The sequence below is a fragment of the Dendrobium catenatum genome, unplaced genomic scaffold (genome assembly GCF_001605985.2).
Source record: "Dendrobium catenatum unplaced genomic scaffold, ASM160598v2 fragScaff_scaffold_849, whole genome shotgun sequence".
NCBI classification, from domain to species: domain Eukaryota; kingdom Viridiplantae; phylum Streptophyta; class Magnoliopsida; order Asparagales; family Orchidaceae; genus Dendrobium; species Dendrobium catenatum.
The window spans coordinates 190,601-204,261 of NW_021319311.1; the positions used below are offsets into that span (position 1 = coordinate 190,601).

At 36.1% G+C, this 13,661-nt stretch overlaps 1 protein-coding gene across 1 annotated transcript; it reads right to left on the reverse strand.

Annotated features, from left to right (window-relative positions):
• Positions 1 to 6,268: 6,268 nt before the first annotated feature.
• LOC110098323 (heptahelical transmembrane protein 4) lies at positions 6,269 to 7,696 on the reverse strand. Its single transcript, XM_020825127.2, has 2 exons — positions 7,330 to 7,696; positions 6,269 to 7,239 (listed from the first exon to the last, which is right to left on the reverse strand). Exons 1-2 carry the CDS (start codon positions 7,623 to 7,625, stop codon positions 6,462 to 6,464), a joined length of 1,074 nt encoding a protein of 357 aa, XP_020680786.1. The 5' UTR covers positions 7,626 to 7,696; the 3' UTR covers positions 6,269 to 6,461.
• Between the last annotated feature and the right edge of the window lie 5,965 nt (positions 7,697 to 13,661).

Below are 13,661 nucleotides of genomic sequence, written 5' to 3' on the forward strand. Positions count from 1 at the left end.
TATAGGGGGGCTCTCCGTTTGGAGTTTTACAACATTCTTTAAAATATTTTTATTTCAGGTAATTTAAGTGAGTTTCAATTTCAATTTCAGAGAGAGAGAGAGAGATTTTAATAAAAAAAGGAAATGTATTAATTGCATAGCATAAATTTGAATAAATATATAGCTTAATGATATCAAAAATCAACGATCTTTAGCTCGTTGGATTCGTCTCGTCGAGCCGCTCAATTCGACTATAAGCAATTAAATTTTGGAAACTGTTTGATCATGCAAATTATGTTTTGGACCTTCCAAATATGCTTCAGATCCTTGATTTGGACTCATTTGGACTCCGATTGAGTCAAATTTGGTGTTGTTGGGTTCATATTTTCGAGATGTTCAGTTCGACTATAAGTTTGTTGAAATCAGAGTTCAAATGGTCTCCGATTTAAATTTTGAAGTTTCTAATATGTTTTTTTTCTCGAGATTAGTGCCTGATCAAGATAATTTTTTTATTAGAAAAAATGAATTAATCAATTTACTTCTTTCTCTTAAATCGAGGTTGTATATAAGAGAAAATAATCCATTTCTCACATATAAAAATGTACATGCTAACCTTTGCTCTTCCTTATTCTTGAATTTTTAATTTTTTTTTTAGGGGGGACACTTGCCCCCCTTCCCTCCGCCACTGGCAACATCAACATCTTTAGTAACTTTGGGGAAAAAAAATTTAGGATAATTTTAGATTTCTATAAAAATAATTAGAATTTTTTCTTTATATTATATTTATAAAAATTTGTATTATACTATTCCAATAATTTTAATAATTTTTAAAGCTATTGAGAATATACTGACATTTAGTTTTACTGTAAAAACTTCTTTGACCATTTTCTCCTTCAGATAATAATTGGGCAACTCATTTGGGCCTTGTATCGGTTTCCCACAGATAACTTTCAATTAGGACGTCTTTTCATGTCTGGAGAGCCAATGGGCCGACTTGCACTTTTTGTTGACAAATGTTTAGAGCCCAATGACTACAACATTAATTTTGATTTTGTTCGTTGGGCATATCATTTAGAATCTCCTATTATATCACAAATGATTCGATCTAAGTTCAAATCTAAAACACTTGAGGTGTTATTGCAAATTATAAACATTAGTTGAAGTTATAAATGATATTCAAATTTTGTGTGCTAATAGTAAATCGAGTGTCCGTCTTGATAAGAGGAATCTATCGAGCTTAAGAGCTTTTGATTATGATATCATTAAGGCATTTAGATGTTGAATAAATAATCCATGATCAATGAGATCATCATAGATTTTTTAGCTGATGTTTTGAATTCTGACCAAATGTATCAAAATGCTCATCTAGAAAAATTATAAATAGGGCCTTATCATCTATCTTATGAGTGATCAAGTGTTGGGAAAGCTAAATTATTCTATTGTATTTTTTGAAGATTGTTGACAATAAATCAATAATCACCAATAACAATTGTTATCACCATTGTCAGACTTCCTTCACGGACTATTATTGTTTTATTCTTAATGTCTAATTTAGGGGTGTCAATATTTGGCACGACACGAAAATCCGACCCGGAAAATCCGGGTTGGACCCGACCCGTTTGAAAAACGGGTCAAACGGGTCAGGTTCGGGTTCGCAGATTCGACCTGTTTGAAAAAACGGGTCGGGTTCGGGTTGCCGGATCAACCCAAAAACCTGTTTATTTTAAAAAATTTTGAATTTCCCGTTGCCCGCTGTCCCATGCTGCTGCTCCGCGCCCGCTGCCTCGCCCGCGCCGTCACCCGCTGCCGAACCCGCGTTGCCACCGTGTCGCGCTAGCTGCCGTGCTCGCACTCGAGAAACCCGAGCTCCTTCTCTGCCGTGCGGGTCGGGTCGGGTCAACCAGGCAACCCGTAGGGTCGGCTCCGGGTTCAAATTTCCGACTTGTTTACCTACCCGGGTCGGGTCCGGGTTCAAATTTCTAACCCGTTTGAACCCGGGTCAGTTTCAGGTTCGACCCGAACTCGACCCGTGACCTGAAATCGACACCCCTAGTCTAATCCTACCGTTGAGCTCTAATTGTATGTATATCGACTAATTTTTAACTATGTATAACTCATCTACTTCAATTCTAAAGAAAGGATGATTTTTGTTTCTTTCACTGTTGGTGTGTTCATTCAACTAGGCTAGATCATATAGTTTTTCTCTTTCTTGGTTTTTTTTTTTTTTTTGTTCATGTAAAAAAAAATTAGGGACTCCTAATACATGCAAGTTTATACAAAGTTAATATATTAAACATTATATCGACATAAATTTACTTACACTTAGCAACACAACAACACCAAATCTTTATCTCACTACATGATGTCGACCATCTAAATCATTTTTCTTAATTATGTCATGTTAAGAGTCAAATTTTTATTTAATCTAATAAAAACATCATTTCTAATATTTTTTAACCAAGTCATTATACGTCTACATCTACCATTATTAATATAAGTCAAATCTAAAGCATCTACTTTCCTAATCAAGTCATCAAAAAGTTGTCGTTTTATGTGACCAAACCTTCTAAGGCGACCCTCTCTAATCTTATCTGCCACTGGAGCTATTCTAACCTTTTTACTTTTTTTTTTTAATTTCTAAAATTCTTTATTAAGATTTGATGTTAGTTTCTTCATAATATTTTAAGATTTGACCCTCTCAACATTTTATAAATTGATATAGGCAACAATATGAACGCCCAATGAAATCATATAGCTTTCATATTCACAAAGCCATGCGTCGTAGTTGAACTAACTTCCTTTCTATTTCTTTGCTTAAATTTTGACTAATAGCGCACTTTGAATTGTTTATGCCCCGTGATCAGCCAATTTTATATAGCCGCCGCAGAGAGGACGCATTCAAGACTCATAATAGTGATATATATATATCTATATGTTATTGGTCTCACAAGTTGGAGCTGACCTTTTTGAAGTCGCGTTTGCCGCTATTGAAAAATGGAATGGAGGCTTCGTCAACAGTTAGTTAAGTTTATTTGAAGGCAAGCTGTTTGAAAGAATATTATTTAGGATGATTAATTAGGGTTTGTTCCGGTGAAAGGATGTAGAGCTACGTTCGGCAGACACTAAATCGCGCCACGTAGCAGGCACAAAATCACATATTTGTCGATTTTGCTCGGCAATAACGAGAAATACCATTACGTGAAGATAAATACCGAGCAATACCGAGTAATACCGAGCAACACCGAGCAATAACGAGTTTTTTTCTAGAAAAACTCGGTATTACTCGGTATTGGTCTTCACAGAACTGTATTTCTCGTTGTTGGCAAGCAATACCGAGCAAATAACGGGTAACTCAGTGGTGACCGCACGTAGAGCTACGTCCGGTCACCGGACCTAACAATTGTTCTTGTTTGAGGGGACTTTATTTTTTATAATTTTATTTTAAGAATTTTTTTAGGGTATAATGAGAAAAATTAATGTTCAATTTTTTTTTTAATTGTTATATTCACATCAGTGATTAGATTTTTTTTTCACGACTATTTTTTGAGATAGTTGGAATCAGCTAATATATGTTATTACTTGTATAATTATTATTGAGGGATGAAATTTTGTAAAGTAATATAGTTTTTTGTCCTATTTTTGCAAGAAAAGTGAGCACTCAAACAGATAAATAAAATGATGATGAGTGACATAATCACGTTTATGTGAATTATTGGGAAAGGCGAAAACTCACGAGGCCATGTGTGCGTTGATACGAAGGTTTGCCTGTCATTTAATTGTGAGACGACAATATCACAAGAGTTTAGGCATTAGGGAGCTAATAGAAAATATCATAGTGGTGGCATGAGGTTAAGGGCATTCAAATGGTTATGCTCAAGTGATAATGATTTAGCAATATTGGTTATTTTGCGGCAACTTAATACCAGCGATAACTTAGTTCTAGTCTGACGGTCGTGATCCAATGATGGCAATGGTTACACAAAAGTGGACAAGTGGCGGGGGACCAACAATAATGCTTGAGTGATGGAAACCAAACATTGGTGGTCTAATGATAGTCATGATCTCATAACGTTGGTCAAATAGTAATGCTTTAATGGCTATGACCAGATGGCAATCCATTGGTTGTGACCAGGTCGTAGAAGTCCAACGAGAGTGGTTAGGTGATAGAGGTCTAACGATGGTGGTCCAATGGTGGTGGTCTGATAGCAGCAGTCATGTGACTGTCTGACGATGACGGCGCTTGGGTGGAGCTTCGAAATTCTTCAAGCTTTTGAACTATCTTAAATCTCATGCCAAGGGTCTTGTTCATATAGATAGGGGGTTAGTTATGGGTATTTGAGATTTGCATATCCCATAAATATATATAAAATATGAAACACTCAATTAAACAGCCTACATTGATTCAATTGATTTTATATTATTAATTTAGTATTTACTATTTATGTATCTCAATATTTTCAAAAGTAAAAGATATTTGGCTCATTGGATTTGTCTCATCGAGCGCTCAATTTTATTATAAACATGTTAAATTTAGAGATCATTTGGTTCTTCAATTAATATCCCAAATTTCTCAATTATACTTCAAGCTCTTAATTTGGGCTTGTTGGGTCCTGGAATATTCACGGCAATGGAGAGTAATATTGTTTAGCGTCTTAGTTTTATACGAAGATCCGACACACAAACATATAAGAGAGTATGGTTATTTGTGTCCTGGAATATTCGCGATTGTGGGGAGTGATATAGTTTAGCGTATTAGCTTTGTACGAAGACCCGGTACTTAAACAGATAAAAGAGTACATTTATAGCGTTTATAAATTAAAGACACCATAATTTTTACATGGAAATCCTTGAAAAAGAGAAAAATCATGAGGCTTGGCCCAGTTTGAATGAATCCACTAGTTTTTGTAATTTATTATAAATGAGGTCCTTCCTTAGGATGAAGGTCTTGGCTCGATGTAGCAAAAATATATCATATAAAATGCATTATATGGTGGGAGTTGGAAGAATCAATGTTGATATGTTCAACTTTAGCAAACACTAGTAGAATTCTTTTAATTGGGCGTGACTCCATGGTTTTTCCCTCTTTTCAGGAGTTTTCCACGTAAAATTTATAGTGTTCTTTCATCTTCTATTTGTATGTTGGATATCCGTACAATACCAAGATGAAAATTTTCTAATTCTATCATCGCATATATTTTAGCCCGCAACAAGAATAATATAATTCACATAAATAACACAAAATAACAGTAATAATTTTTTTTTAGTATACTGCCCCCACAACTAATTTAAAATTTACACGTTCTTCTTCTTAAAATTTTCTCTATTAGAATTTGATGATTATAAAAAACCTTTCGTAGAAAAAAAATTATAATACGGCAACAATATTTCAAAAGTCCATTTTTTCCAACTATATTTATAGACTTCTGCAGCTTCGCTTATCCACTTTTTTTACCGCCACGTGTCCACATCCATCTTCAACCCTTTGCCTCGTCACTGCCTGGAAATTCTTAAAATCTGGAGAAGAATATCAGCGTAACTGACATTTTTCTTACTAATATTATCTTCATAAATTAGCTCAACTATCACTCTGTTTTTTCCATCAAATACCCACATAAAATAATTAAATAACAAATATATATTCTTTTTTTTTATCTTAAATATAACAAATATATATTCATAAAGTCATATATCCTAAATGAAAGATTGTAAGAAATTAATATGTAGACTTGTAATTTATTGTAATATATATTCAATTAAGAGGAAATTAATATGTGCAGATGCCAAACATCGTATGTAGACCAATCAGAATGAGCAACGTCGGTGCCGCTCGGTACTATTGTTGTGACTCTTTCGGATTGGTCTTAGGATGTAGAGCTGCTTTTCGCATCCGTATAAAATAATCTCTTTATTGGAAGGGTTGTAATTTTTTGTAAATGTGATTATAAAATTATTGTGAAGAAAGTAATATTTTAAATGTTGATATGAAAGCAATTTTTTAGCAAAAAAAAAAATTAAAGTAATAATCAAACAAAAATTATGATTATGGTCTAAAAATAAAGTTGTTAGAAAACATACCTTGAATTAATTTTTCTAAAAAATTATGGTAGCTATTAAATAAAATTAACATATTGATGAATGCTTCAAAGTATCTTTTTATCAAATAAAAAAATTGCATTTCTAAGAAGTTTTTGCTGCAAAATGTAAAATTATGTTCCCCCCTTTCTATATGTTCATGATTGCTAGCTAGTAATGTAAAAAATATTGTTTTTTTTCAGCCCGTTATGTAGAAATATTTTAATTATGTATCATCTTTAAACCATATATAATAAACAAAACATAATATTGATACCTACCGCTAATTAAATACATTTTACAGCTAAAAAATCATAATTAATAATAAAACAAGTCCCAATCTGCAACTTTTTGCATCTCCCACTGAGTCAATTTTAACGACCCGACATCAACCCGATAAGCCACAGCAGTCAGCAACCTTCCCCTTCCCTCCAGCCGAGATAAACAACACTGGCCAGATAATGCGAGTAAGCCCCCGCAACCACCAACACATGAAACAACTGATGGCTATGTCCGGCAAGATCAAATTTTCCCGGCAGCCACCGCTCCGGCACTCTCATAGCATAGACCAAAACACCGATCCCATAAGACATCGCCATCACCGCTTCGTATTGCGTCGTCAACACCGCCTCCGGCCGGTGACCAAAAGTTATCATCTTGTGCGCGATGGGAATGATCCCTGACGCCGCCATGCAGGCAAATAAAACGGCTCTGACTGGTCGGAATTGCGGGGAGTCGAAGACAGGCACAAGCGAGACGACGACGGCGGCGAGGCCGAAGGCCGTGATGGAACAGAGGTAGACGTTTCGGAAGAAGGGGTGGCAGGTGAAGGTGTAGTAGACGAGTGGGTAGAAGGAGGAGACGATGAGACCAGAGATCCCAGCGAAGTCGAGGCGGAGCATTATGTAGCTTGTTTTGGAACAGTGGCAGGAGAGGAGGTGGCAGGCGCTGCTCATTAGAAGACAGAACATGGCGCCGGCGAGGTAGAGGTAGAAAGGCCAGCGCGAGAAAAGCTGCGGCCTTTGGAGGTCGACGGTGATGAACAGGTCTGGGAAGCTGGTGAAGGTGTTTGATGAATTTCCTGAACGAAGGTGAAGCGTGGAGTAGTTGTTGCTGTTTGTGGCGGATGGGAAGATGGAGGCGGCGTAGCCGGTGAGGATGACGAAGATGAAGAAACCAATTAGATGCCTGTAAATAAAATTTAATTTTGTCAGTAAATCCTGATAACTGTTAGACATGCCAAAGGCCATTAATTCTGAGAAAAGCTCGCGCCCTTACGTCCAGATATTGAGCGTCTCGTTGTGAATGGAGAATAAGCTGAGAATTGTTTCTTTGAGAGGCCATTCTGAGCGATAGTAGTTGAGGATGAACTCGTTGTGTTTCAGGAATTCCGGAAGAGAATCGTAGTCCACGAGACCCAAAGTTGGCTCCTTGATTGATCTGGTCGCCTCGTTTTCATAAGAAACAGTTTTGGTCTCGCGAGGGGATATGAGAAATTGCATGGCGTCACTGGAGAAGGACGAAGAGCTCTGCAACCGAGCATTACAGGCCATTGTTGATGCTTCGAAGCACATATTTCTTCTACCTGACTCTGATTCTCTGTGCGTAAGTGAGAGACGAGAGATTTTCTACCGCCTGCTCTTTCTCGATTGCAGAATAGATTGAAAGAAGAGGGTATATATAAGACTTAGCTCCTAAACAATTAATCAATAATAAAAAAAAGAAATTAGTTCCGTCAACTAAATATTTGTTCTTATACGGGAAAAGACGGTGATTGCTCTGAAGTGGACGGCTTCTTCGCCGTGTGGTTGACAATGTTACAGGTGGGAAAGCGATTAATAAAGAGTTGTGGTTGAGCGATTTTTTTTTCATTTTTTTATTTATTTTATTCATTATACCGACAAGTAACGCAATCTTGCAGCAAAATGTGACCATTCAGTTTGTTAGAAAATATATAATTTCTATATGGGATGGTGGTTTTTAGGTGGGTTTGAATCTAATTTGCAATTGATTAATATTTTGCTCTGTTTATCCAAATAATTATAAAATTAACATAGTTTCTGTTAAAATAGAGATCATTAAATCAAAGAAAAAAAATTATTGAGACTTGTTTGGAATCGTCTTCTTATTATTTTCTAAAATAAATTTTCATAAAATTTGGTTAAATTTAAAAAAAAAATTATATAAAAAAAAAACAGTAAGAAAGTTATCTTAAACTTAGTCTGGAACCATTTTCTTACTGCTTCTTAAAACAATTTTATAATAAAAAAGTTAAATATGTAAACTAATAAAAATGTTGTCTCAAACTAGTTATCTTAAACTTAGTCTGGAACCATTTTCTTACTGATTCTTAAAATAATTTTATAATAAAAAAGTTAAATATGTAAACTAATAAGCTACTTTAAAAAATAGTAAAAATGTTGTCTCAAACTAAAGCTTCATTTGGGAAACCTTTCTTATTGATTCTTAAAGTTATTTTTAGTTAAAAAATTAAAAAATTTGTATTAAAAAGCTACTTTTAGAAATTGTAAAAAAGCCGTCCCAAACGAAGCCCAAGATCTAATACAAAATTTTTATTTGAAAATTTTTTGTACTAAAAAACTATTTTAGAAAACAGAAAAAAAATTATTCCAAACTAAAGCTTCGTTTGGGACAGCTTTCTTATTGCTTATTAAAGTAGCTTTCTAGTGTAAAAATTTAGAAATCTACTTTAAAAAATAGTAAAAAAAAAAACATCTAAAACTAAGCCTAATGCTTCATTTGGGATGGCTTTCTTTCTGCTTCTTAAAGCAATTTTTTAGTTAAAAATTTAAATTATTTATACTAAAAAAATTGCTTTAAAAAACAATGATTAAGTCATCAGAAACGAAGCCTAAGTCTCTATCTAAACATTTAAAGCTAGTTGAAGGGATAGGATCGATGCTTCAATTGATACAGTGTGGCTAAGATGATAACTGCAATGGATATTTGTGACTGTTAAAACTCCATATCTCAAATCCAGATTGTCACATCAGTTTGCTTTGCTCTTTAATTGAGTACTCTTTCGCTCTCTCCTATTTAATGGCATCATCAGATTAGATATGCGCTGAATACACATATCAAAAAGGAGCATTATTTATCATTATTCTTGCATGACACATGACCCAAGCATTAGAACTTAGAAGCCTAATTCAGTCCATCCGGCTCATTTCAATTATATTTCTTTCATAATCTCATATATTAATTAAGGGTTTATTTGAAAAATCTGTAGTTATAGTATTTTTTTTAAATCTATCATATATGAGCAACTCTATTGTAAAAATAGTTTCTTAACATAAATTTTTTTCGAAAGTAATAAGAAAGTAATAGCAAAATGGAATCACAGTTGTAGTCTGAAAAATAAAATAGTGAGAAATTTTTCTCAAATAGATCTTAATTCAAACAAGATTTCAATATGGCTCGAATCTTCTTTCTTATGTGCTCCTCCCCTCTATGGCTCTATGATGCTTTCCTAGTGAGTACATTTCAAACCATGTCCCCAAGATCCCATCTAACAAGCATCCGCTTATCCATCCACATCTTTTTGATATTTAAATTCCTTAGAAAGCTCCAATCATGAAAGCTTCTTCCCGACACGCTCTAAATCATGTCGACGATCCCTCCCATTGAAATATAGTTTCTTAGTGGTGGCCCTATTATCCAACTCTAGCAAGCTTCGTCGGTCGAATCAGAAGCCCACATCTTTCCTCACACATCACTTTTCATGTCAACAAGCCTTATCATCCTGAAATCATAATATAAGTAGTGATTTTATGATTCATGTTGTGTCTTGGAATATTCACGACGGTAGAGAATAATATAGTTTATTGTCTAAGTTTTGTATGAAAATCCAGCACACAAACAGATAAAATAGTGTGGTTATAGTGTTTATAAAATACACTAAATTTTACATGAAAACCATTGAAAAAGAGAAAAAACCACGGTGTTTGCAATTGATTGCAACTAACGCCCTTCCTTAGGAGGAAGGTCTTAGCTTGATGTAGCAAATATACATCAGATAGAGAGAGCATTGTATGGTGAGAGCTAGAAGAATCAATGTTGATATATTCGTTTGGGTGGCAAGACCACAATCTGTGAGCGATGTATGTTGGAAGGGCCGTAGTCGAATGACAGCGGCTGGAAGGACTGTAATCAGACGACGGTGGTCAGAAGAACCGTAGTCGGCGGGTGACGGTGGCTGGAAGGATCGTAGTCGGCAGGATATGAAGGTCAAAAGGACTGTAGATGACAATGGTGGTTGGAAGGATCGTAGTTGGTTGGAAGGATCGTAGTTGGCGGGCGACGGAGATCGGAAGGATCATAGTTGGACGACAGTAATTGGAATGATCATAGTCGACGGACAACGATGGTAGGAAGAACCATAGGTGATCGACGAACTGGTGAAAGTCCGACGAGGGTCGAGAAGAACTCTGACAGCGGTCGACGAACGGATGGAAGTCTGGCGGTGGTCGACGAATAGGCAGAAGTCCGACGATGGTTAGCAGCAAGCAAGCACCCAAATTCTTCCATTCTCTTCGTCCTTTTTTTTCCTCATCTTCATGTGAAGAATGGGGACCTATTTTTAATTTTTTTAGAGTGACATGGCTTTTAAATATGGGGAGGATCAAAGCCAAAATGAGAGTGGTTTGAATGGACGGCTAATACTGATTCCTTTGATCGTGGATATTTTATTCATCATTTGGATGTCTTAATGATATCAAAATTTGGCGATCTTGAGCTCATTAGATTTGTCTCGTCGAGCCGCCGCTTGATTCGATTATAAGCATGCCACGTTTAGAATTTGTTTGGTAATCCAAATTATGCTTTGAACCCTCCAAAAATGCTTTGAGTCTTCACTTTGGACCCACTCGGGCTCAAATTGAGTCAACTTTGATGTTATTGGGTTTGTCTTTTCGAGGCGTTTAGTTCGACTATAAGCTTAATGAAGTAGAAATTATGATGGTCCCAAAATTATTTTTTTTGGAGCATCCAATTCATATTTGCATTGAGATTCGTTCGTGTCCGATCAAGTCTATTTTTGATGATGTATCAATTCCCCCTATTTTCGAATGCTGAAGTTTGCAAAGTCCGAAAGAATATATTAGTCTTTCAAATGAAATTATCACATCAAATATAGCATATATAAAAAATATGATTATCGAACAACGAACAATAATGCGGCCTCACATTAATTATGAAGATATTTACATACATATCTCATTAATACTACATTAATACTACACATTAATACTACATTAATATTACATTGATATTTGTGAGTTTTCCGAGAATCAATATTAACGTTTAATATTGATCAATGTAAATATCTGTTGATAAAGATCAACATTATAAGTCAGCGATTAAACGTTAATATTTTACTTATAATTTTAAAAAAATAAAGTTTCCAAAATATTGATTAAACGTTAATAAATATTGATTTACAATTAACATTTAATCAATATTTTGAAAACTTTATATCTTTAAGATTATAAATAAAATATTAACATTTATTAATCAGATACTTAAACACAATGCTTTTAAAATCGGACCGGATCGGTCGGTACAACCAGTTGAACCGCGAACCGGCCGGTTACAGTTCAGCATATAATCAGTTTCACGAATCCAGAAGAGTAGAAGACAACAAGACAACAACGTCTCCTGCTATCTATTCGTTCGCGAAGCGAGAAGCCAATGGCCAAACACTGTTTTGGCGTCTCCTGCTCCAGGTTTGTTTCTAGAGTTTTGTTTTTATTTTTTTGTTTTTTTTTTTGTTTTTTTTCAAAATTTACAGATTTCATTTGCTCTGTTCTCTTTTTTTTTTTTTTTTTCTTTTCTTATGATAGTGCTATTTTTTCAAAATCCAAGTTTTCCTTTGCTTTTTGTATCATGCTCATCTCCGTTAGCAACAGCAGCTACTAGTGTTGAGAGAATGAAATTGGCGAAGAAGAGAAAGATGAGGAAGATGATCAACAGTGAAATGTATTATCCTTGAAATCTTATTACAGAGTACATGACATATATAAAGGCAGAGAAAGCAACAGTAACACCAAGAAAGTACAAGATGACGTGGAAAGTAATAAAACTGCCTAAACCCTATTGGCTATCTTAACAGCGCCCCTCAAGCTAACCGTTGGGACACCTAATGGTTAGCTTGGATCTCAATGCCTGAAAACGAGCTATCGGAAGAGATTTGGTTAGGATATCTGCAATTTGATCCTCGGAGCAGATATGAGCTATGGATACATGTCCCTTCCGTATGTGATCGCTAATGAAGTGATAATCCAGTTCAATGTGCTTTGTTCTAGCATGGAAAACAGGATTTTTAGCAAGCGCAATCGTAGAGGTATTGTCGCAATGAATGACCGTCGGAGTACTTTGCGAGATGCCTAGTTTGTCGGCCAGCCGACGAATCCACATGATATCAGATGTGGCGGAGGAGAGTGATCTATACTCGGCTTCTGTAGATGAGCGCGCGACGGTTGTTTGCTTCTTTACTGACCACGAGATGAGATTGTGGCCGAGATACGTGCAATAGCCGGACATGGATTTCCGGTCGGTGGTATTGGCCGCCCAATCAGCGTCCGTGTACGAGCTGAGTTGCATTGGCCCCTGAATGATAGGTAAGCCGTAGTTGAGTGAGCCTTTGATATAGCGGAGGAGACGCTTTAAAGCCTGAAAATCTCCATTGCGTGGTTGATGCATATGCTGGCATATGCGGTTTGTGGTAAACGCAATATCCGGACGTGTGATGGATAGATATTGCAGAGATCCTGCCAGCTTTCGAAACATCTGCGGATCGGCATAAGGTTGTTCGTCAAAAACAAGTGGCGGACGGGAAGGAGCAGGGGTATCGACTGGCTTACAGTCCGCAAAACCTGCAGTATACAGTAATTCTTTTGCATAGTGAGAATGACTTAAGAAGTATCCGTTGTTAGTTTTAATGACCTGAATGCCCAAGAATAGCACAATGTCTCCGAGTTGTTTGAGTTTGAAAGCTGCTTGCAGATGACGCAAAACCATCTGGATTTGATTCGAGTCGTTACCTGTAATTAAAATATCGTCAACGTATATTAAGACAAATAGACGTACGGTATTTTTAGAGAGAATAAGCATTGAGGGATAAGCCCTGCTGAATTCGAATCCGATAGTTTGAAGAAAAGAGGTGTGTTTATGGAACCATTGCCGCGGTGACTGACGAAGCCCGTATATTGATTTGTGAAGTTTGCAAACGTGGTCTGGGTTTTGAGTGTCTACGAATCCCCTTGGTTGCCGCATATAGACTTCCTCAATTAAGTCTCCATGTAGAAAATCATTTGTAACATCCAGTTGAGTGACGGACCATTGTTTGTTTAGTGCCATGGTTAGAAGCATCCGAATGGTAACCATTTTCGCCACCGGGCTGAATGTCTCGGTGAAGTTAATGCCAAACTCTTGAGAGCAGCCCTGAGCCACAAGACGAGCCTTATAGCGATCTATTTGACCATTTGGAAGTAATTTTGTCTTAAAGGTCCATTTGCTGCCGATGACGGGTTTTCCCGCTGGTAAAGGAACAAGAGACCAGGTTCCCTGTTTCTGCAGCTCTAGATATTCGG